The sequence below is a fragment of the Hemitrygon akajei genome, chromosome 10 (genome assembly GCF_048418815.1).
Source record: "Hemitrygon akajei chromosome 10, sHemAka1.3, whole genome shotgun sequence".
In the NCBI taxonomy this organism is placed as follows: Eukaryota; Metazoa; Chordata; class Chondrichthyes; order Myliobatiformes; family Dasyatidae; genus Hemitrygon; species Hemitrygon akajei.
In genome coordinates, this window is record NC_133133.1 from 99,007,735 (window position 1) to 99,029,808 (window position 22,074).

The 22,074-nt window shown below is 44.3% G+C and overlaps 1 protein-coding gene across 10 annotated transcripts in view; it reads right to left on the bottom strand.

Annotated features, from left to right (window-relative positions):
* Positions 1-22,074, bottom strand: part of brwd3 (bromodomain and WD repeat domain containing 3) — a 340,825-nt gene that overhangs the window by 254,941 nt on the left and 63,810 nt on the right. For 9 of the 10 annotated variants that reach the window (XM_073058687.1, XM_073058689.1, XM_073058692.1 and 6 more), the window contains exons 18-20: positions 17,504-17,683; positions 15,117-15,279; positions 11,290-11,383 (exon numbers count right to left, since the gene is read on the bottom strand). In XM_073058687.1, coding sequence (XP_072914788.1) covers positions 11,290-11,383; positions 15,117-15,279; positions 17,504-17,683 — 437 coding nt within the window. Of the gene's footprint in view, positions 1-11,070; positions 11,192-11,289; positions 11,384-15,116; positions 15,280-17,503; positions 17,684-22,074 lie in introns of those variants that run through there. The other variant, XM_073058696.1, reaches the window with a different exon arrangement.

The window sequence follows — 22,074 nt, forward strand, 5'->3', positions numbered from 1 at the left end:
AGATTACTATCTGAATGGTGTCAAGTTAGGAAAAGGGGAAGTACAACAAGATCTAGGTGTTCTTGTACATCAGTCACTGAAAGTAAGCATGCAGGTACAGCAGGCAGTGAAGAAAGCTAATGGAATGCTGGCCTTCATAACAACGGGTGTTGAGTATAGGAGCAAAGAGGTCCTTCTGCAGTTGTACAGGGCCCTGGTGAGATCACACCTGGAGTATTGTGTGCAGTTTTGGTCTCCAAATTTGAAGAAGAACATTCTTGCTATCGAGGTTAATTCCTGGGATGGCTGGACGGTCATATGTTGAAAGATTGGAGCAACTGGGCTTGTATACACTGGAATTTAGAAGGATGAGAGGGGATCTGATTGAAACATATAAGATTATTAAGGGATTTAGAACAGAGTTGAGGGAAAACTTTTTCCACCCAGAGAGTTGTGGATTTATGGAATGCTTTGCCTCAGAAGGAAGTGGAAGCCAACTCTCTGGATGCTTTCAAGAAAGAGTTAGATAGAGCTCTTAAAGATAGCGGAGTCAAAGGATATGGGGAGAAGGCAGAAACGGGGTACTGATTGTGGATGATCAGCCATGATCACAGTGAATGGCCGAATGGCGTACTCCTGCACCTACTGCCTATTGTAACTAGAGGTTAGCACTGAGAAGTCAAAGACACTGGCTTAGCATGATTCTGTGATCGTCAGATTAATGGGATAGCTCCAAATATTTCAATGGAGGATCCTGCAGAGTCAACTGGACTATATGTGTCTTTTGTTTCTCCCTCAATCTAGCACCTAGGTCAATGCCAGGGAAACAACGGTTTTATTCTTAATTGTCTTCTGATGTATGAGTCTAATACAAGTGAATGGATTCTTTTGCCATTTCAGACAACAATTAAGAATTTTTGGGGTCATGTAGAAGCCAGAACACTTGTGAAGATAATCAGTGAGCTAAACACTTTCATTTTACAAAATATGTGTGGTTATCCAGTAAGCTTTATTGATATTTTTTGGATAAATTTCAAGCTTAGGTAACAGAACATTAGGCTAAACTTTCCAGCTGCTGGAGTAGATTCAGAGGGTTTGCTACAATTTGAGAATAAATATAATGATAACGTAGAATGACACAACATAGGAACAGGTTCTTCAGCCCACAATGTCTGCACTGAACATACTGCAAAATTAAACTAAATCTCTTCTGCCTGCATATGATCCATATCCCTCCATTCCCTGCACATTCATGCAACTATCTAAAAGCTTCTTAAACACCATTCTCCTATCTGCTTCCACCACTATCCCTGGCAACCATTCCAAGCGGATATATTTTATATTAAAAAATTAATTGATTGTGTAAGTATTCACCCCCCCTTAATATGACACTGTGGCGACCCACTTTCTGCGCAAGCGAACCGGCTCACAAATAGCCAACGCGCGGGGGGAGACTTTGGTAATGCACCTCTGATGTCATTTCCGCCCGGAGAGGGCAGGCGCTAGGGATTTAAATGCCAGCACCGCGAAGTTTGAATAAACTAGTCTCGAAACGACTTATCGACTGCGTGTCGTTATTTCAGCGCTGTGTGTAGCGCATCGCTACATTGGTGACCCTGACGGTCCAAACGGGATTTGGACCAAAGATGACGAACTCTTCATCTGTTCACGCAGTTTCGCTAAAACTGCCAACTTTCTGGACGCTGCGACCACGCGTGTGGTTTAGCCAAGCAGAAGCCCAGTTCCAGATTCAGCAGGTCTCTTCTGATTCCACGAGTTACTACCAGGTGGTGAGTCCCCTTGACCAGCAGACGGCCGCCCAGGTTGCGGATTTCATACAGTCACCCCCGGAGGAAGGCGAATATGAAGCATTCAAAGCGCTGCTCATTGGGACCTTTGGCCTCTCATGGAGTGAGCGGGGTGCCCGCCTGCTTCATCTGGACGGTTTGGGAGACAGACAGCCATCAGCATTGATGAACAAGATGCTGTCCCTGGCCAACGGACAGGACCTGGCCCTGCCTCATGTTCGAGCAAGCGTTCCTGGAGCAACTGCCCGAGGACATACATCTGCTGCTGGCCGACGCAGATTTCAGTGACCCCCCGGAAGGTGGCGGCCCGGGCAGACGTGCAGTGGAAAGCCAAGAGGGAGAGCGTGGCGTCCGTCGGTCAGATTGCCAGGCCACGCGCCCAACAGCAGACCAGACCAGGCCCGGCAGGGGGGCACACACAACACAGAGGCAGGAGTGAGGAGGCCAGTGAACAGTGGTGTTTCTACCACCAGCGGTGGGGCACAAAAGCCCGCCGTTGTCACCCGCCCTGCAAGGGCCAGGGCCGGGGCCAGCTGCCGCTAATGACTATGGCAGCAGGCCACCAGGACAGCCTCTTGTACATCTGGGACAAACAGTCGGGACGCCGCTTCTTGGTCGACACCGGAGCGGAGATCAGCGTCTTGCCCCCGACGGGGTACGACACCCGCAACAGGAAGCCGGGACCCACCCTGAGGGCCGCAAACGGCAGCACGATACGGACCTACACACACAGTGCAGCTGCAGTTCGGCGCCAGCCGGTTCATGTGGGACTTCACACTGGCTGCTGTGACCCAACCACTCCTGGGGGCAGACTTCTTGCGAGCTCACAGCCTGCTGGTCGACTTGCAAGGGAAAAGACTGGTACATGCCGAGACTTTCCAGACATTCTCCCTGGGTGAAGCCAAGTTGCCGGCCCCACACCTGAACTCCATCACGCTGTCGGACAACGAATTCACCAGAATCCTGGCGGAGTTCCCATCGATTCTGGCACCGCAGTTCACGGCAGCCATGCCCAGACACGGGGTACAGCACCACATTCCGACCCAGGGACCACCCCTCCACGCCCGCGCACGAAGGCTCCCCCTGGAAAAACTCTGCCTGGCGAAGGAGGAGTTCAAGAGGATGGAGGAATTGGGGGTCGTACGGAGGTCCGACAGCCCATGGGCCTCCCCCCTGCACATGGTGCCCAAAGCAGCTGGGGGTTGGGGACCATGCGGCGACTACCGCAGACTGAACGAGGCTACCACTCCAGACCGCTACCCTGTGCCGCACATACAGGACTTTGCAGCAAACCTGCACGGGGCAAGAATCTTTTCCAAAGTAGACCTCGTCCGGGGATACCATCAAATCCCGGGTCACCCTGAAGACATCCCCAAAACAGCACTCATCATCCCGTTCGGCCTGTTCGAGTTCCTCCGAATACCATTCGGCCTGAAGAATGCCGCACAGACATTCCAGCAGCTAATGGACGTGATGGGACGCGACCTGGACTTTGCGTTCATCTATTTGGACGACATCCTTATAGCCAGCAGTTGTCATCAGGAGCATCTTCCCACCTCCGCCAGCTCTACTCCCGCCTGAGTTATTTCGGCCTCACGATCAACCCGGGCAAGTGCCAGTTCGGTCTCGATACCATTGACTTCCTGGGCCACAGGATTACCAAAGACGGGGCAACACCTCTGCCCGCCAAGGTAGACGCGATCCGCCACTTTGCCCGGCCCAACACGGTCAAAGGCCTGCAGGAGTTCATTGGTATGGTGAACTTCTACCACCGTTTCCTCCCCTCAGCAGCCCGTATCATGCGCCCTTTGTACACCCTGATGTCGGGTAAAGGCAAGGACATTACTTGGGACGAGGAGGCCTCGGCCACTTTCGTTAAAGCCAAGGAAGCCTTGGCAGATGCCGTGATGCTGGTGCACCCCAGAACGGACATTCCGACCGCCCTCACGGTGGACGCATCTGACACAGCAGTCGGTGGGGTGCTGGAGCAGCTCATCGAGGGGCGCTGACAACCCCTGGTGTTCTTCAGCAAGCACCTACGACCACCCGAACTCAAGTACAGTGCTTTCGACCGGGAGCTGTTGGCACTGTATCTGGCAATCCGGCATCTCAGGTACTTCTTAGAAGGCATTCACGGACCACAAACCGTTGACCTTCGCGTTCACAAAGGTGTCCGATCCCTGGTCGGCTCGCCAGCAGCGACATCTGTCCTACATCTCCGAGTACACGACGGACATCCAGCATGTCTCGGGGAAGGACAACGTTGTGGCAAACGCACTCTCCAGACCAGCTGTCCAGGCCCTGTCTCTGGGGGTGGACTATGCAGCATTGGCGGAGGCGCAGCAGGCAGACGACGAGATGCCCAGCTACAGAACCGCAGTCTCGGGTTTGCAGCTGCAGGACTTTCTCGTAGGCCCAGGTGATAGGATCCTCCTGTGCGACTTGGCTACCAGCCAACGTCGCCCCATCGTCCCAGCAGCCCGGAGGCGGCGGGTTTTCGACTCCATACACGGTTTGGTGCACCCATCTATCAGGACAACCGTCTGGCTGGTCTCCAGCAAGTTCGTGTGGCACGGCCTTCGCAAGCAGGTCAGTGAATGGGCCAGAACGTGCGTGCAGTGCCAAACGGCCAAGGTGCAGCGGCACACTAAAGCCCCGCCGCAGCAGTTCGAACCCACTCACCGGAGGTTCAATTACACTCACGTGGATGTCGTGGGCCCCCTACCAGTGTCCCGAGGAGCGCGGTACCTTCTAACTATGGTAGACCGGTTCACGAGGTGGCCAGAGGCAGTCCCGCTCACCGACACATCTGCCGATTCCTGCACCCGAGCACTGTTTGCAACCTGGGTAGCACGCTTCGGGGTACCAGCCCACATTACCTCCGACAGAGGTGCCCAGTTCACCTCCAGCCTGTGGTCGGCTGTGGCCAGCCTGTTGGAACGCAGCTGCACCACACAACTGCCTACTACCCACAGTCAAACGGACTGGTGGAACGCTTCCACCGTCACTTGAAGTCGGCTCTCATGGCCCGCCTGAGAGGACTTAACTGGGTGGACGAGCTTCCCTGGGTCCCGCTTGGAATTCGTACAGCGCCCAAAGAGGATCTGCGCGCCTCGTCGGCCGAGTTAGTGCCCCTGGCCGTCCTGGGAGAGTTCATACCAGCCCCAAGGGGGCAAGAGGAAGAACCTGCAGCAGTCCTGGACAGGCTACGCGAAAGGCTCGGCAACCTGGCCCCCATACCAACTTCACAGCACAGACGGACCCCGACCCATGTACCCAAAGACCTGCAGGACTGTAAGTTTGTGTTTGTACGAAGGGGCGGACACCGGGCGCCGCTACTGCGGCCATACGAGGGACCTTTCAAGGTGATCAACAACAATGGGTCCACGTACGTTCTGGACATTGGGGGGGAAAGAGGAGGTTTTCACGGTGGACCGACTCAAACCAGCCCATGTGGACTTGGTGCAGCCAGTCGAGGTTCAGGCACCGCGGCGCAGAGGCAGACCTCCCAAACAGAGGCTGATCCAGACTGTGGACATTGAAGTGTGTATCGCCGGTTCGGGGGGGGGTTATGTGGCGACCCACTTTCTGCACAGGTGAACCAGCTCACAAATAGCCAGCGCGCGGGGGGAGACTTTGGTAATGCACCTCCGATGTCATTTCCGCCCGGGGAGTGCGGGCGCTAGGGATTTAAATGCCAGCACCGCAAAGTTTGAATAAACTAGTCTCCAAACGACTTACCGACTGTGTGTTGTTACTTCAGCGCTGTATGTAGCACATCGCTACAACACATCAAATCATCACTGCGTATACAACAACTGTTGCCCGGCTGCTTCACCAGTTGCAGCTTTATGGGAGAGTGGCAAAAAATAAGCCACTATTGAAAAAAAAAGGAAAAATCTCAGCTAAAGATTGCCAGAAGGCATTGGGAGACCCTGCAGTTAGCTGGAAGAAGATTCTATGCTCTGATGAAACCGAAATTGAACTCTTTGGCAACCAAACAGCGCACATCATCAAAAACACACTATCCCTACAAGCATGGCAGTGGCTGCATCATACTGTGGGGATGCTGCACTGCAGCAGGCCCTGGGAGGCTTGTGAAGGTAGAGGGAAAAATGAATGCAACTTGGGAGAAGATTTGTTTTCCAGCAAGACAATGAACCCAAGCGTAAAGCCAAAGTTACACAGGAATGACTAAAAACAGCAAAGTTAATGTCCTGGAGTGGCCAGATCAGAGTCCAGATCTCAATCTATTTGCGAATTAGTGGCTGGACTTGAAAAGGGCTGTTCACTCACAAGCTCCATGCAATCTGACAGAGCTTGACGTACAACACGCTGGAGGAACTCAACAGGTCGGACAGCATCTGTGGAAACAAGCAGTCAACGTTTTGGGCCGAGACCGTTCATCAGGACGGGAGGGGGCAGGGGCCCTATAAAGAAGGTGGGGGTGGCTGGGAAGAAGGCTGGTAGGTGCCAGGTAAAAAACCAATCAGAAGGAAGACCAAGGGGTGGGGAAGGGGAAGCAGGGAGGGGATAGGCAGGAAAGGTGAAGAAGAAATGTAAGGGGAAAGCACTGTGTAGTAGAAGAAGGCAGAATCATGAGAGAGGTGATAGGCAGCTGGAGGAGGAGGCAGAGTGAAACTGGGATGGGGGAAGGGAGAGGGGGAAATTACCGGAAGTTGGAGAATTCAATGTTCATGCCAAGGGGCTGGACACTACCCAGACGGTATATGAGGTGATGCTCTTCCAACCTGAGTTTGGCCTCATCATGGCAGTGGAGGACACCATGTATGGACATATCCGAATGGGAATGTGAAGCAGGGTTGAAGTGGGCGGCAACTGGGAGATCCTATCTGTTGTGACGGACGGAGCACCAGTTTCACTCTGTCTCCTCCTCCAGCTGCCTATCACCTCTCTCATGATTCTGCCTTCTTCTGCTACACATTCCCTCTTACATTCCCTCTTCACCTTTCCTGCCTATCCCCTCCCTGCTTCCCCTACCCCACCCCTTGATCTTTCCTCCAATTGGTTTTTCACCTGGCACCTACCAGCCTTCTCCTTCCCACCCTCCCCCCACCTTCTTTATAGGGCCCCTGCCCTGTCCCTCTTCAGTCCTGATGAAGGGTCTCAGCCCTAAACGTTGACTGCTCACTTCCACGGATGCTGCCCGACCTGCTGAGTTCCTCCAGCATGTTGTATGTGTTACTTTGACCACAGCATCTGCAGCGCACTTTGTATTGACAGAGCTTGAGAATTTTGTAAAGAAGAATGGGGAAAAATTGCAGTGTCCAGATGTGCAAGGCTGATGCAGACCTATCCACACAGACTCAAGGCTGTAATTGCTGCCAAAGGTACATCTACTTAGTACTGATTTGAAGGGGGTGAATCTCAATTATTTTGTATTTAATAATTGCAATAAATTTAGATAGATTTTCACTTTGTCAAGAAAGTCTCTTTTTGTTGATCAGTGTCAAAAAAGCCAAATTAAATCCACTGTGAGTCAATGTTGTAAAGCAGTGAAACATGAAAAGTTCTGGGGGGGGGGGGGCTTTTATAGGCACTGTACTTACTGTAATTCAGTTTTCTGTTTATTATGCATTGCATTGTGCTGCTGCTAAGTAAACAAAATTCACAAGATATGTCATTGATATTAAACCTGATTCTGATCATCTACCCTATACACATACGGAGGTGTATGTGTATCATTTTAAGGTATAATTTTAACAACAGCTATCAGCCTGCAACACTCCAAAGAAAACAACACAGGTTTATCCAACCTCTCCTTTTTGCTCATACTTGGAAGCCAGGCAGCACCCTGGCAAATCTTTTCTTCACTATTTCTGCTCAACACCCTTCATGAAATAAGATGGCCAGAACTCCATACAATACAGTGCTGCCTAACCAAATTTTAATACAGTCGCAATATGATTTCCTTACTTTTGCACTCAATTCTCTAACTAATGAAGACAAGCATCCCATATGTCTTCTTTCCTACTCTAGCCATTTTCATTAGCCAGGAAGCTATGGACTTGAACCCCATAATCTCTCTGTACATCAATGCTGTTAGGGGTCTTGTCATTGATTGTACATGTTCCTCTTGCATCTGACCTCTTAAAGAGCAACACCTCACATTTTCTCTGATTGTTACACCTGGCAATTCTCTGCCCATCTATATCCTACTGTATCAATAGCCCTCGACACTGTCCACAAATCCACCAATTCCTGTCCAGCCCCAGTGTAATTTTGACATCAAGTCCTGATTCTTCATTTAAAATTTCTTCCAAAGAATTGCCTATTCCAATACCAAAGATTATAGAAATTACATTTACTATAAATTTAACCACCTTCTGGTCTACAAATTACAAAATTATCTGTCTACCTTGAACATGCTGACTGTGATGCCTATTTACAATAATTCTATTTGCATCCATTAGGCCCATATTCCTTCATATCTAACATGGTACCTGCCCAAGTATATTTTAACCATATAACCATATAACAATTACAGCACAGAAACAGGCCATCTCGGCCCTTCTAGTCCATGCCGAACGCTTACTCTCACCTAGTCCCACCTACCTGCACTCAGCCCATAACCCTCCATTCCTTTCCTGTCCATATACCTATCAATTTTTTTTTTTAAAATGACAATATCGAACCTGCATCTACTACTTCTACTGGAAGCTCGTTCCACACTCTCTGAGTAAAGTTCCCCCTCATGTTACCCCTAAACTTTTGCCCCTTAATTCTCAACTCAAACTCATGTTTGAATCTCCCCTACTCTCAATGGAAAAAGCCTATTCACGTCAACTCTATCCCCCTCATAATTTTAAATACCTCTATCAAGTCCCCCTCAAACTTCTACGCTCCAAAGAATAAAGACCTAACTTTCCCTGTAACTTAGGTGCTGAAACCCAGGTAACATTCTAGTAAATCTCCTCTGTATCTCTCTCTATTTTGTTGACATCTTTCCTATAATTCGGTGACCAGAACTGTATACAATTCTCCAAATTTGGCCTCACCAATGCCTTGTACAAATTTAACATTACATCTAAACTCCTATACTCAATGCTCTGATTTATAAAGGCCAGCATACCAAAAGCTTTCTTCACCACCCTATCCACATGAGATTCCACCATCAGGGAACTATGCATCATTATTCCTAGATTTAAAACACTAATTGTATCTGCTGTTATCTCCTTTTACAAATCATTCCAGATAACCACCACTCTCTGTGGAAACACCACCTTTAAATTTGTCTCCACTTACCTTATACCCGTGCTCTCCCTTCACAGAATCACAGAGCGGTGCAGCACAGAAGTGTTGGTGCGTGGCCAAGTGGTTAAGGTGTTCGTCTAGTTATCTGAAGGTCGCTAGTTCGAGCCTTGGCTGAGGCTGTGTGCGTGTCCTTGAGCAAGGCACTTAACCATATATTGTTGGGCGATGACACCGGTACCAAGCTGTATGGGTCCTAATGCCCTTCCCTTGGACAACATTGGTGGCGTAGAGAGGGGAGACTTGCAGCTTGGGCATTTGATTAAAAAATGGAAGCCAGTCTTCCATTAAAAAAAACCTTGCCCAAGCTTGCGCCCTGGAAACTTTCCAAGGTGCAAATCCATGGTCTATCGAGACTAACGGAGGCCTACACACAGCACAGAAATAGGCCATTTATTTATTTATTGGGATACAGTGCAGAATAGGACCTTCCAGCCACCCATCGATCCCCTGATTTAATCCTAGCCTAATCATGGAACAATTTACAATGACCAATTAACCTACCAACCGGTACCTCTTTGGACTGTGGGTAGATAGTGGAAGGCAGCCATGAGGAGAACATACAAACCTTTTACAGGCAACAGCAGGAATTGAACCCAAATCGCTAATGGGCCTCTCACCAAAGGTGCCGTAACCCGCACCATCCAGGCCATGCTTTCTTCAACACTGCTGCCATCAGGAAGGAGGTACAGTAATCTCAGGACTCACAACACCAGGTTCAAGAACAGTTATTACCCCTCAATCATCAAGCTCTTGAACTAGAGGGGATAACTGCACTTACCCCACTACTGAATTGTCTTCATAACCTACGGACTCACTTTCAAGGACACTTTATCTCAAGTTCTCAATACTTTCTTTATCACTTATTTACATAATTTTATTTTGTATTTGTCTTTTGCACATCGGTTGTTTGCCCATCTTGTTTGGTGCAGTCTTTTTTTTTGAAGTTTTATTCAGAGATGCATCTTGGAACAGGCCTCTCCAGCCTACTGTGCCCTACCACCCAACAATCCACCTATTTAACACTAGCTTAATCACAGAAAAATTTACAATGACCAATTATCCAGCTAAGTGGTACGACTGTGGGAGGAAACGGAGCACCCGGAGGAAACCCACACGTACACAGGAAGAGCAAACTAAGTTTCTTACAGAGAACACTGGAATTGAACTCTGACACTGAGATGTAATAGCATCACACTAACCGCTTATGTGACTGTGGCGCCCCTTTTATTGATTCCATTATGTGTCTTTGTATTCATTCTGAATGACCACAAGAAAATGAATCTCCGGGTTGTATATGGTGACAAATATATACTTTGATAATAAATTCACTTTGAACTTTGCCCACACTGATCATGATGCCTATCTATGCTAATCCCATTTCCCATCAGGCCTATAAGCTCAGTACGTTACCTTTCAAAGCATCTCTCCAAATACAATTTCAACATTATAACTGTATAAACCACTACCTCTTCTAACAGATTGTTCTAGATATTCATTACTGTGTCATAAAAACTTATCCTCAGATCTCTTTTAAATTTCTGCCCTCTCACCTTATAACTGTGTCCCTGAGTTCTAAATTCCCCTGCCAAGGGAAAAAGATTCCGGCCATCCGATCTACCCATTCCATTCATAATTTTATAAACCTCTACAACCTTCCCTTTGGCCTCCAAGTTTCCAGTGAGGAAACACACCCCCCCCCCTCCGCCATTCAATCTCTCATTACAACTCTGTAACAAGCAAATTCCCGAATTCCTGGTGCGCTCTCTAAACTGCAACCTTCCTACAGTGTGATGTCCAGAACTGTAGTCAATCATCTAAGTATGGTTCATCTGATGCTTTATATAACTGCAACATGATGTGCCATTCCACTATTATTCAATACCTTGGTTTATGAAGGCAGCACACCAAATGTTCTAGGAGAAACATTATCTATGTCCCTCATCATTTTGTAAACCTCCATAAGATCACCCCACTGCATAACTTTGTGACAATAATTGCAATTTAATTCTTTAATAAATCTTTTTTTTTAAATGATACATTTGTAAATACTTCCAATGTTTGCAAGGGTCCAATCATGCTGATTTTCGTTCATAAAAAGTTTGGGTTACAGGTTGAAATCTCAATATCATCTGAGATCAACAAAAATAAGGTGATTTAAACAAGAGGATACCAATATAACTGAACATTGAGTAAATTTCTGCCAAATAAACATATTTTTGCTATTTACCTTCTGTGTTGGTTGTAATGGTTTACGTCTTTTTTCAGTTGTATACAGATTAATTTCTCCATCTCCTTTGCAAAGACGCAATTCCTCCTGAAATCTGAAATCAGTCAGTTCTTCTAAGTGGATAACATTCATTTTTAAAGAAGCTATTTACTTAAGTATTTAATATGCTCTCCTAAATTTCTGTGGATCATATGTCAAGCAGGATAACAATGAATCTTGATAAAACCAGAATTTGTTTGCCAATATCTATTATTTTCAAATCCAAATTCAAAACTGATCACATAATAGATGTGATCCAATGACATCAAACAAAAATCACTGCATCTGTGAAAAAGGTCACATTCTCCACTAAAGTAACTCTAGGATATAATTTGGGGAGTTCATATCAATATGTGATATCGTGCAAAACTGTGTAAACAATACAGTAGTCAATTCATTTTAGGAATTTAATTTTCCTTTCCTCAGAGTAACAACTTCACACAATTCAAAGAATTATATAGGACAGCTAAATAATAATTCTGCCTTGAAACGCAGAGACGTGAACAAAGAGAGGTCATCCATTTCAAAAATAATGATCTAGAAACATGTTGCACTGAAGTTAAATAAAAAGTTTGCCTTCCATCTAAAAAACAATTCTAAGATATTTAACAAATATTGCAATTTAAATATTAATATATTTCAAACTTTAATCCCATAATCAAACATTGCAATATGCATAATTTGCAGAAGCCAATGAAATGGTAAAATGATGAGACCAAATAGCAACAGACTGGCAATAATGTGTCTTCTCATGTAGAATGCACACATGTTACTGAGGAGTTGTATTCCTAGAAAGCTATCTGGCATAGCAATTTCACCATCCCAACCCCACATCGACTCAATCCAACATAACAAGTGAAGATACCTTCCTGAGGAAAGATTATCCTTAGACAGTAATTCTCCCACCAATGTAGTCTAAAAGCAAGAAAATGCTGATTGAATTGTAGGCAGAACAGAGGGTTATTGCTTTACTTAATGAGAAGTAGATGTTACAATGTTTGATGAAGTATCATTGTAAAGGCATCATTAGAAACTATTGACTTGGAAGGTTGGGGGTGGCTGGGTTAAACAGGCAAAATGTAATTGGCAATTGGTTGTATTGAATGTAGTTTGTTGGTGTTGCAATAAAAAATTAATTTAAAAAAACTATTGTCTCATAAGTTTCCAAAACAAATTGATTCGCACCTGATTAGTTCCAATGGTTTAGATGGGGCAGTTTGCGAAGTGTGCCCAGGACAGATTCCTGGCACAGTATGTTAACAGGCCAACTAGGAGGAATGCCATACCAGATCTAGTATTAGGTAACAAACCGGGTCAGGTCACAGATCTCTCAGTGAGTTAGCATCTGGGGGACAGTGACCACCGCTCCCTGGCCTTCAGCATTATTATGGAAAAAAATAGAATCAGAGAGGACAGGAAAATTTTTAATTAGGGAAGGGCAAATTATGAGGCTACCAAGCTAGAACCTGCGGGTGTGAACCAGGGTGATGTTTTTGCAGGGAAATGTACTATGGACATGTGGTCGATGTTTAGGGATCTCTTGCAGGATGTTAGGGATAAATTTGTCCCAGTGAGGAAGATAAAGAATGGTAGGGTGAAGGAACCATGGGTGACAAGTGAGGTGGAAGATCTAGTCAGGTGGAAGAAGGCATCATACATGAGGTTTAGGAAGCAAGGATCAGATGAGTCTATTGAGGAATATAGGGCAGCAAGAAAGGAGCTTAAGGGCTGAGGAGAGCAAGAAGGGGGTATGAGAAGGCCTTGGCGAGTAGGGTAAAGGAAAACCCCAAGGCATTCTTCAATTATGCGAAGAACATAAGGATGACAGAAGTGAAGGTAGCACCGATTAGAGATAAGGTGGGAAGATGTGCCTGGAGGGTGTGGAAGTGAGCCATGTCCTCAATGAATACTTCTCTTCGGTATTCACCAATGAGAGGGAACTTGATGATGGTGAGGACAATATGAGTGAGGGTTATGTTCTGGACATGTTGATATTAAGGGAGAGGAGGTGTTGGAGTTGTTTTAGGACAGATAAGTCTCCGGGACCTGACGGAATATTCCTCAAGCTGCTCCACAACGCAAGGGAAGAGATTGCTGAACCTCTGGCTAGGATCTTTATGTCCTCATTGTCCACGGGAATGGCACCGAAGGATTGGAGGGAGGCTAATGTTGTCCCCTTGTTCAAAAAGATAATAGGAATAGTCCGGGTAATTGTAGACCAGAGAGCCTTACATCTGTGGTGGGAAAGCAGTTGGAAAAGATTCTTAGAGATAGAATCGATGAGCATTCAGAGCATCATGGTCTGATCAGGGACAGTCAGCATGGCTTTGTGAAGGGCAGATCGTGTCTAACAAGCCTGCTAAGAGTTCTTTGAGGAGGTGACCAGGCATATAGATGAGGGTAGTGCAGTGGATGTGATCTACATGGATTTTAGTAAGGCATTTGACAAGATTCCACATGGTAAGCTTATTCAGAAAGTCAGAAGGCATGGGATCCAGGGAGATTTGGCCAGGTGGATTCAGAACTGGCTTGCCTGCAGAAGGTTGTAGCGGATGGAGTACATTCGAATTGGAGGGTTGTGACTAGTGGTGTCCCACAAGGGACCTCTACTTTTCGTGATTTTTATTAACGATCTGGATGTGGAAATAGAACAATGGGTTGGCAAGTTTGTAGACGACACAAAGGTTGGTGGTGTTGTGGATAGTGTAGAGGATTGTCAAAGATTGCAGAGAGACATCGATAGGATGCAAAAGTGGGCTGAGAAGTGGCAGATGGAGTTCAACCCGGAGAAGTGTTAAGTGGTACACTTTGGAAGGACAAACTCCAAGGCAAAGTACAAAGTAAATGGCAGGATACTTGGTAGTGTGGAAGAGCAGAGGGATCTGGGGGTACATGTCCACAGATCCCTGAAAGTTGCCTCACAGGTAGATAGCTTATGAGGTGTTAGCTTTCATAAGTCGAGGGACAGAGTTTAAGAGTCGCAAGGTAATGATGCAGCTCTATAAAACTCTGGTTAGGCCACACTTGGGAGTACTGTGTCCAGTTCTGGTTGCCTCACTATAGGAAGGATGTGGAAGCATTGGAAAGGGTACAGAGGAGATTTACCAGGATGCTGCTCACTGGAAAGTTGGAGAGTATGCATTATGATCAGAGACTAAGGGAGCTAGGGCTTTACTCTTTGGAGCGGAGGAGGATGAGAGGAGACATGATAGAGATGTACAAGATATTAAGAGAAATAGATAGAATGGACAGCCAGCACTTCTTCTCCAGGGCACCACTGCTCAATACAAGAGGACATGGCTTTAAGGTAAGGGGGGGGGGGGGGGAGTTCAAGGGGGATATTAGAGGAAAGTTTTTTACTCAGAGAGTAGTTGGTGTGTGGAATGCACTGCCTGAGTCAGTGGTGGAGGCAGATACACTAGTGAAATTTGGGAGATTACTTGACAGGTATATGGAGGAATTTAAGGTGGGGGGTTATATGGGAGGCAGTATTTATAGGTCAGCACAACATTATGGGCCGAAGGGCCTGTACTGTGCTGTACTATTCTATGTTGTAAACCGCTGAAGTGGCCTCCCACTGTGAACAACTGCCTGCGATCACTGTACTTGGAAAACTCATTTCATTCTCTGTAGTCTTTCTGTTTATTTCTTTCTCACCACAGAATTTTATAAGTGATTTTTTATTCCTTTTTTCTGGCAGTGATCAATGAATTCTGTTAAGGGTGAATTTTAATCATTCAAAATGTCGTAACACCAGTTTGCATCGATCTGTGGAACGGTATTAGTACCTGCTAATTCCAGGTGAAAGCTCCATAACTACAACCCTCCTGCTCCATGCCATCAGGTCTCTCTCTGTAGCGATTTGACTTCTGGGAGCGTTATTATGCATTTGTCGCACACCTTCAATTTGACCATGCCGTCGAAGTCCAATATTCGGTGAAGGCAACAAGGCTACAATGCAGAAGACATCTTTAGTATTTGTAGGAAGTGCATTAAATATGCAGCATGGTTACAGTCTTAAACAAAGCAATTCTAGCTAAATAGCCCATACTTGTTGCGGATTTACAGATCATCTACCTAGCACTGTCATGCAGAGCCTTTTTAAATTTATCATTTTAAATAATAAATCCCAACAAAGAAATGTACAAGAAATTTTTGGAAGTATTCACAAAACAAAAAAATAAATCGATTCATCAAACTGGGGCACATATCCCAAAACAATCAGCAGGTCAAGCAATATCTTTCCAGAGAAAAGTAGATTAACATATCACATTGAAGACCCTTCACTAATTCTGTTTCAATTGCCACAGATTCTGCTTAGCCCATTGAATATTTTGTTTTGTATTTGTTTTAGATTTCAAGCATCTGCACACAATGCAGTCAATCATCATCTCCTTCTGGCTATGAAGGGTCAATGACAGTTGTTTCAAAAAGCACTCGCTTACCAATGTTTATTCTGAGTTTCACCTGTTGCAATATTTTCTAAATTCTAATTATGTTTGTGGTTCCTTAAGGTTGTCAATAGCCAGGGGGAGGCTGTGGGGATAAGCTCACAGTACCTATTGAATGATCCCAATGGTGTGTGTTTCAAAAAGCCTCTGACAACCAACATCAGCTCCTGGCTTTCACTTGTGGCTTTGTTACTAAGCCTGGCAGAACCATTTCAATTGACAGAAGACACAAAGGTTGGTTACTGGCACATTAAAACCAGTCACTTTATGAACAGCAGCCCCGAAGAGTGCCGGTACTCAGCATGATGGGGTGAGATAAGTTTCTGCCAACTCGGACTGACTGGCTATTCTGTCAAGAAGTCGAGATCCAGTTACAGAGAGGTGTTGAGACCTAACGAGAACAGTTTATTCGCCAGCTTCTAAGGGATGATCACATTAAAAGCTGAGCTGAAGTCAATAAACAGCATCTGGCATATGGGACACCATTTTCATTGGTGCAAAAGAGATAGAGAATTAGAAGTCTTACAATAACTGTTAAGACCAGATCTGCACTGAAAGTAGTTCGGAAGTTCATTGCTGTGATGAACTGGTTGACTTTTGATGACAAGTTGAGCAGAGAGGGTTTAAATTTATTAAAGAGAATGAGGTGATTTCATTGCAACATCCTAGAACCATGACACGGTATCAGAAAAGCCCTGTCTGCTTCAGACAAAAGATCAAGTGTTTCTTCTCTCAGAGTGAGAAATCTTTTCAAATATTGCCCAAGAAAGCTGGAGACTAAGACATCAAATATATTAAAGTCAGAGAGATTTTTGGTCTACAAGGATGTCAAGGATTATGAGGAACAAACAGCAAAATAGAACTGAGGTCATGATCAGCTCATTTAGGCTTGAGGGACCTCATAGGTGAACCTAATCCTACAGTTAATGCAGAAGAATGTATGCACGAACTTCACACTCCACCTACTACTGCTACCCACCATTGGGTGGGTCATGTCAAATTATCCAAATATCCCTTACATATTCAAAGGCCTAGATTGAGAAGATGTGAAGAGGATGTTTCCACTAGTGGGGGAGTCTAAGAACAGAAGGCACAGCCTCAGAATAGAAGAGTGTTCCTTTAGAATAGAAATGAAGAGAAATTTCTTTAACCAGTGGATGGTGAACCAATGGAATTCATTACCACAGACAGCTGTGGGTATATTTACACTGAAGGATGGCAGGTTCCTGATCAGTAAGGGTATCTCAGGAAGAAAGAAGACGAACAGGATTGAGAGAGATGATAAATCAGCCATGATAGAATGACAGAGCACACCCGACTGGACTGAATAGCCCAATTCTGTTCTTGTACCTTAAGGTTTACAAAATTATTGTCACAATGCTTCAATGCAAAACAAATGTTTATTTTTAAGAAAGCAGACTGCCATGAAATAAAAGAGACGTGAGAGTGCATATAGAGAACCACTAGAAAATGAGACCGGAGAAATGGGGAACAAGGAGATGGCAGATGCAAAATGGTGTCAGTATATTAAATTATGAGATTATTTTCAGGATTCAATATGCTGCAGTACATTAAAACTCATGGATTTGTTTGCTTCGCAATATATTGCTTTTTCATAAAGGAATCCTATATGTACGTTAAACAAGTTCAATGTTACAAAGCATCAGCTTTCAATTAATGAGAATATTATGAGCCTGCTCGTTTTCATAAATACTGTTACCCACCACTATCTAGTGAATTCGATCTACTGTAAAGACCATCTGGTACAGATATTCCTTCACTTCGTTGTCTCACATCATTTTCTCGCTGGAGGTCTCTGATATCATCATCTAGAACACTGGTTTCCTGATCATACTGATCATCTGTCTGTTGACTAATAATCTGTTCCACTACTTCGCCATTACCTGAAAGAGAACCACAAACCTTATCACTTACATTCACATTTCAGATACAAGTAAACATCTTTTTTTTCTTCAAATATTAGGTTACAAAAGAATACGCAAGGTAATAGTTTACTAAAGATATGATAAAACTCATGGATCCTGGTACAAGAGAGGAGTTGCCCAAAGTAAATTGGAAGGAGATGCTGACATGGATGACAGCAGAGCAGCAATGGCATGAGGATCTGTGAAAAATGAGGAAGGAGCAGGACATATTTATTCCAAAAATAAAGAAATACTCAAATAGCAAAATAGTACAACCATGGCTGACAAGGGAAGTCAAAGCTAATGTAAAAGCAAAAGAGAGGGCATGCAACAAAGTAAAAATTAGTGGGAAGACAGAGAATTGGGAACCCTACAGCGAGTAACTAAAAGAATTATTAGAAGGGAAAAGATGAAATATGAGAGCAAACTAGCAAACAATATCAAAGTGGATAGTAAAAGCTTTTTCAAGTTAAAAGAGATGAGAGTGGATATAGGACCGCTAGAAAATGAAGCTGGGGAAATAATAATGGGGGAACAAGGAAATGACTGATGAACAATGTAAGTATTTTGCATCTCTCTTCACTGTGCTAGACACGAGTGGTGTACCAGATGCTGCAGTGTGTGATGGAAGAGAAGTGAGTGCAGTTACTATTACAAGGGAGAAGGTGCTCAAAAAGCTGAAAGACCTAAGGGTACTAAGTCACCCGGACCAGATGAACTACACCGTAGGGTTCTGAAAGAGGTTAACAGTGGATTGAGGAGGCATTAGCAAAAATCTTTTGACTTTGGCATGGTGCCAGAGGACTGGAAAATTGCAAATGTCACTCCACTCTTTAAGAAAGGTGGGAGGAAGGGAAAGGAAATTATTGACAGTTAGCCTGACCTTGGCAGCTCGGAAGACATTGGTATGAGGTCACAGAATACTTAGTGATACAGGAGAAGAAAGGACAAAGTCAGCATGGTTTCCTTAAGGGAAAATCTTGCCTGACAAACCTGCTGGAATTCTTTGAGGAGATTACAAGTAGGATAGATAAAGGGGATGCAGTGGATGTTGTACATTTGGATTTTCAAAAGGCCTTAGACAAGGTCCACACATGAGGCTGCTTAGCAAGTTAAGAGCTCATGGTATTACAGGAAAATAACTAACATGGTTAGAGCAAATGGCTGACTGGTAGGAGGCAATGAGTGAGAATAAAAGGAACTTTGTCTGGTTGGCTACCAGTGACTAGTGGTGCTTCGCAGAGGTCAGTGTTGGGACTGCCTCGTCTTATGCTGTATATCAATGACTTAGATGATGGCATAGATGGCTTTGTTGCCAAGTTTGCAGATGATACGAAGATTGATGGAGGGCGGGTAGCATTGAGGAAACAGGCTGCAGAGACAGATTCGGAGAATGGGCAAGAAAGTGACAAATGAAATACAATGTTGGAAAATAAACAGTCAAGCACTTTGGTAGTAGAAATAAATGTGCAGACAATTTCCTAAACAGAGAGAAAATCCAAAAATCTGATATGCAAAGCGACTTGGGAGTCCTTGTGCAGAACACTCTAAAGATTAACTTGCAGGTTGAGTCGGTGGTGAGGAAGGCAAATGTAACGTTAGCATTCATTTCAAGAGGTCTTGAATACAAGAGCATGGAAGTGATGCTGAGGCTTTATAATGCACTGGTGAGGCCTCAGCTTGAGTACTGTAAACAGTTTTGGGCTCTGCATCTAAGAGAAGATGTGCTGGCATTGGAGTGGGTCCACAGGTGGTTCACAAGGATGATTCTGGGAATCATATGAGGAATGTTTGATGGCTCCTGGTCTGTACTCACTGAAATTTAGAAGGATGGGGAGTGGGGGGGAATCTCACTGAAACCTTTCTAATGTTGAAAGGCCCAGAGTAGATGTGGAAAGAATATTTCCCATGGTGGAGAGTCTAGGACAAGAGGACACAGCCTCAGGATAGAGGGGTGTCCATTTAAAACAGATATATGGAGAAATTTTATTTAGCATGAGGGTGGTAAATTTGTGGAATTTGTTACCACAGGCAGCTGTGGAGGCCAGGTGTATTTAAGGCAGAGATTGTTAGGTTCTTGATTGGACATAGCATCAAAGGTTACAGAGAGAAGGCTAAGGAATGGGGTTAAGGAGGGGGACAAAAAAGGATCAGCCTAGATTGAATAGCAGAACAGAGTCAATGGGCCAAATGGCCTAATTCTGATCCTATGTCTTATGGTCTTAAAAACCACTCTGGAACTGAAAAAGGATTAATGAGATTTTAAATATATTCAGTGATGTCAGTATTTTTAGCAAAGTCGAAAGCACATCTTGTATGTAGCCTTCTGACTCAGGCTACTAACTGGTTAGGTGCTAGGAGTGAGAATAGAAGAAACATTTTTAAAAAGCAATGAGTAGCCTGAAGTTCACCATATTTGCTAATAACTCAATTGTCTAAACAAAATGTTTGTAAGATGACATTTAGTTGCAAAGCTCAACAATGCAGATGGAACAGGAAGTTACAATATGAACAGACTATCATTGAGATTGCAAAATTATGGCCACATAGGAAATGGGGGCAATGTTTTATTTATGTGAGAAGAGTACAAGTCATGTCCTTTGAATGCAAGAAGATAAAGTGAAATATTTAATAAAACTAGAAAATAGAAGACCACAGAGTAGCAAGTAGGTTTGGAAATCTAAGTTCATATAACAATAAAATCGGGTATACATAAATAGTTTATCTCATCATCTTAGTCAGACACAATCAATTTTTGTCAACATATGTCAGGAACTTTTACTGAAAGGATTCCTGCATGGATTCACTGAGCTTCCTCTTGAGTTTAAAGACAAACTGAAAAACTTAGTGCATATTCACTAAGCATAGAAGTCTGATGGGTAACCTGACCCAAACATTTAAAATATTGAAAAAGTACCAGTAAACTATTTTATGAGAATGTTCAACCACCCCAGAGAAGATTTAATTTTATCACACAGAATATCATACAAATTTACAATTTTTCAATAAATTGTATATTACAATAATTGGAGCTCTCACAAATTAAACTGGTAACTATTGTTGTTAAGAACATGAATCAAAAGTGGAAAAGTAGAGTTGGTGTGTAGACCAGCCATAAATTGACTGAATGGCCAAACAGGCCATTCCAATTGCCCAACTCTTATTCTTAATAATACCATGTTAATGTTAAAATAAATCGGTTTTCAATTTTTTTTATCCATTTTGCTTCTAAGAAGAAAGTGCCTGCAAAACATAGAATTTGCAATGGAGAAGAGGTACAAAGACAGAAGATATTTTTTCAAGATGGCAGTCCATCAAGATTATGGCACAGATTTGTTTGTATTTTTTAAAGTTTGTTGAGATGGCTTGGGGGATAGAGAGGCTAATTAGAGATCAGATTAGGGCTTAGAGACAAGGATGTGGTGGACTTTTAGGTCAGGCCTCCGCCCCACGGTTTGATGGCTAGTGACATGGATGAGTGACAAAGTCTAAGCCTCCACTCTGAGCTCAAAGAACATGCGAACAAGAGGCCTAAGTGCCAGTTAGTTAATATGTCCAGAGGTCAAGGCTGGAGGTCATCTGGAGTTTGGGTACCGTCATCGGCTAGTCTGGAGATTGATACTAAAGATACCAAAGGTTGATCAGAAATCTGGAAGCCAAAGCCCAGTGGCTGAAGCCTGGAGAATGGAGTTGAAAGACTGTCTATTTGTGTGTGGATGGTGGGGAGGAAAAGGCTTTTTTTTTTGCTGCTGTTGTGCTCTGTGTTGCTCTGCTGAGCACTGTGGGTAGGTTACATCTGGGAACACTCACAGGTTGCCCCCCCAGTACCTCCATAGGTTGTGTTGGTTGTTAACGCAAGCAACACATTTCACTGTATGTTTAAATGTACAGTACAGTGCCAACCAAAGTCTTAGGCACATGGAAAAAAATTTCTGTAAAACAATGTGTTTTCAAAAATAATGAAAAGTAGTTTCTAAATAGCGAAAAAAAGTTTCTAAATAGAAAAAAAATTACTAAAAAGAGCACCAAACAGTAAAAAAAAAATCGAATCAATATTTCTTGTAACCACCCTTCGCCTTTAAAACTGCGTCAATTCTCTTAGGTACACTGGCATGCAATGTTAATAAGAAAATCAGCTGGTAGGTTGTTCCAAGCATCTTGGAAAATTTGCTACAGTTCTTCTGCAGGCTTTGGCTGTCTTGCTTACTTCTGTCTCTCCAGATAATCCCAGACAGTCTCGGTGATGTTGAGATCAGAGCTCTGTGGAGGACATACCATCTGAAACCATATAAAAAATCTCGGGTGCCTTCAGACTTTTGCACAGAACTGTATATGTGAATCAGGAAGTGTAAAAGTCACTTCTTGCTCCT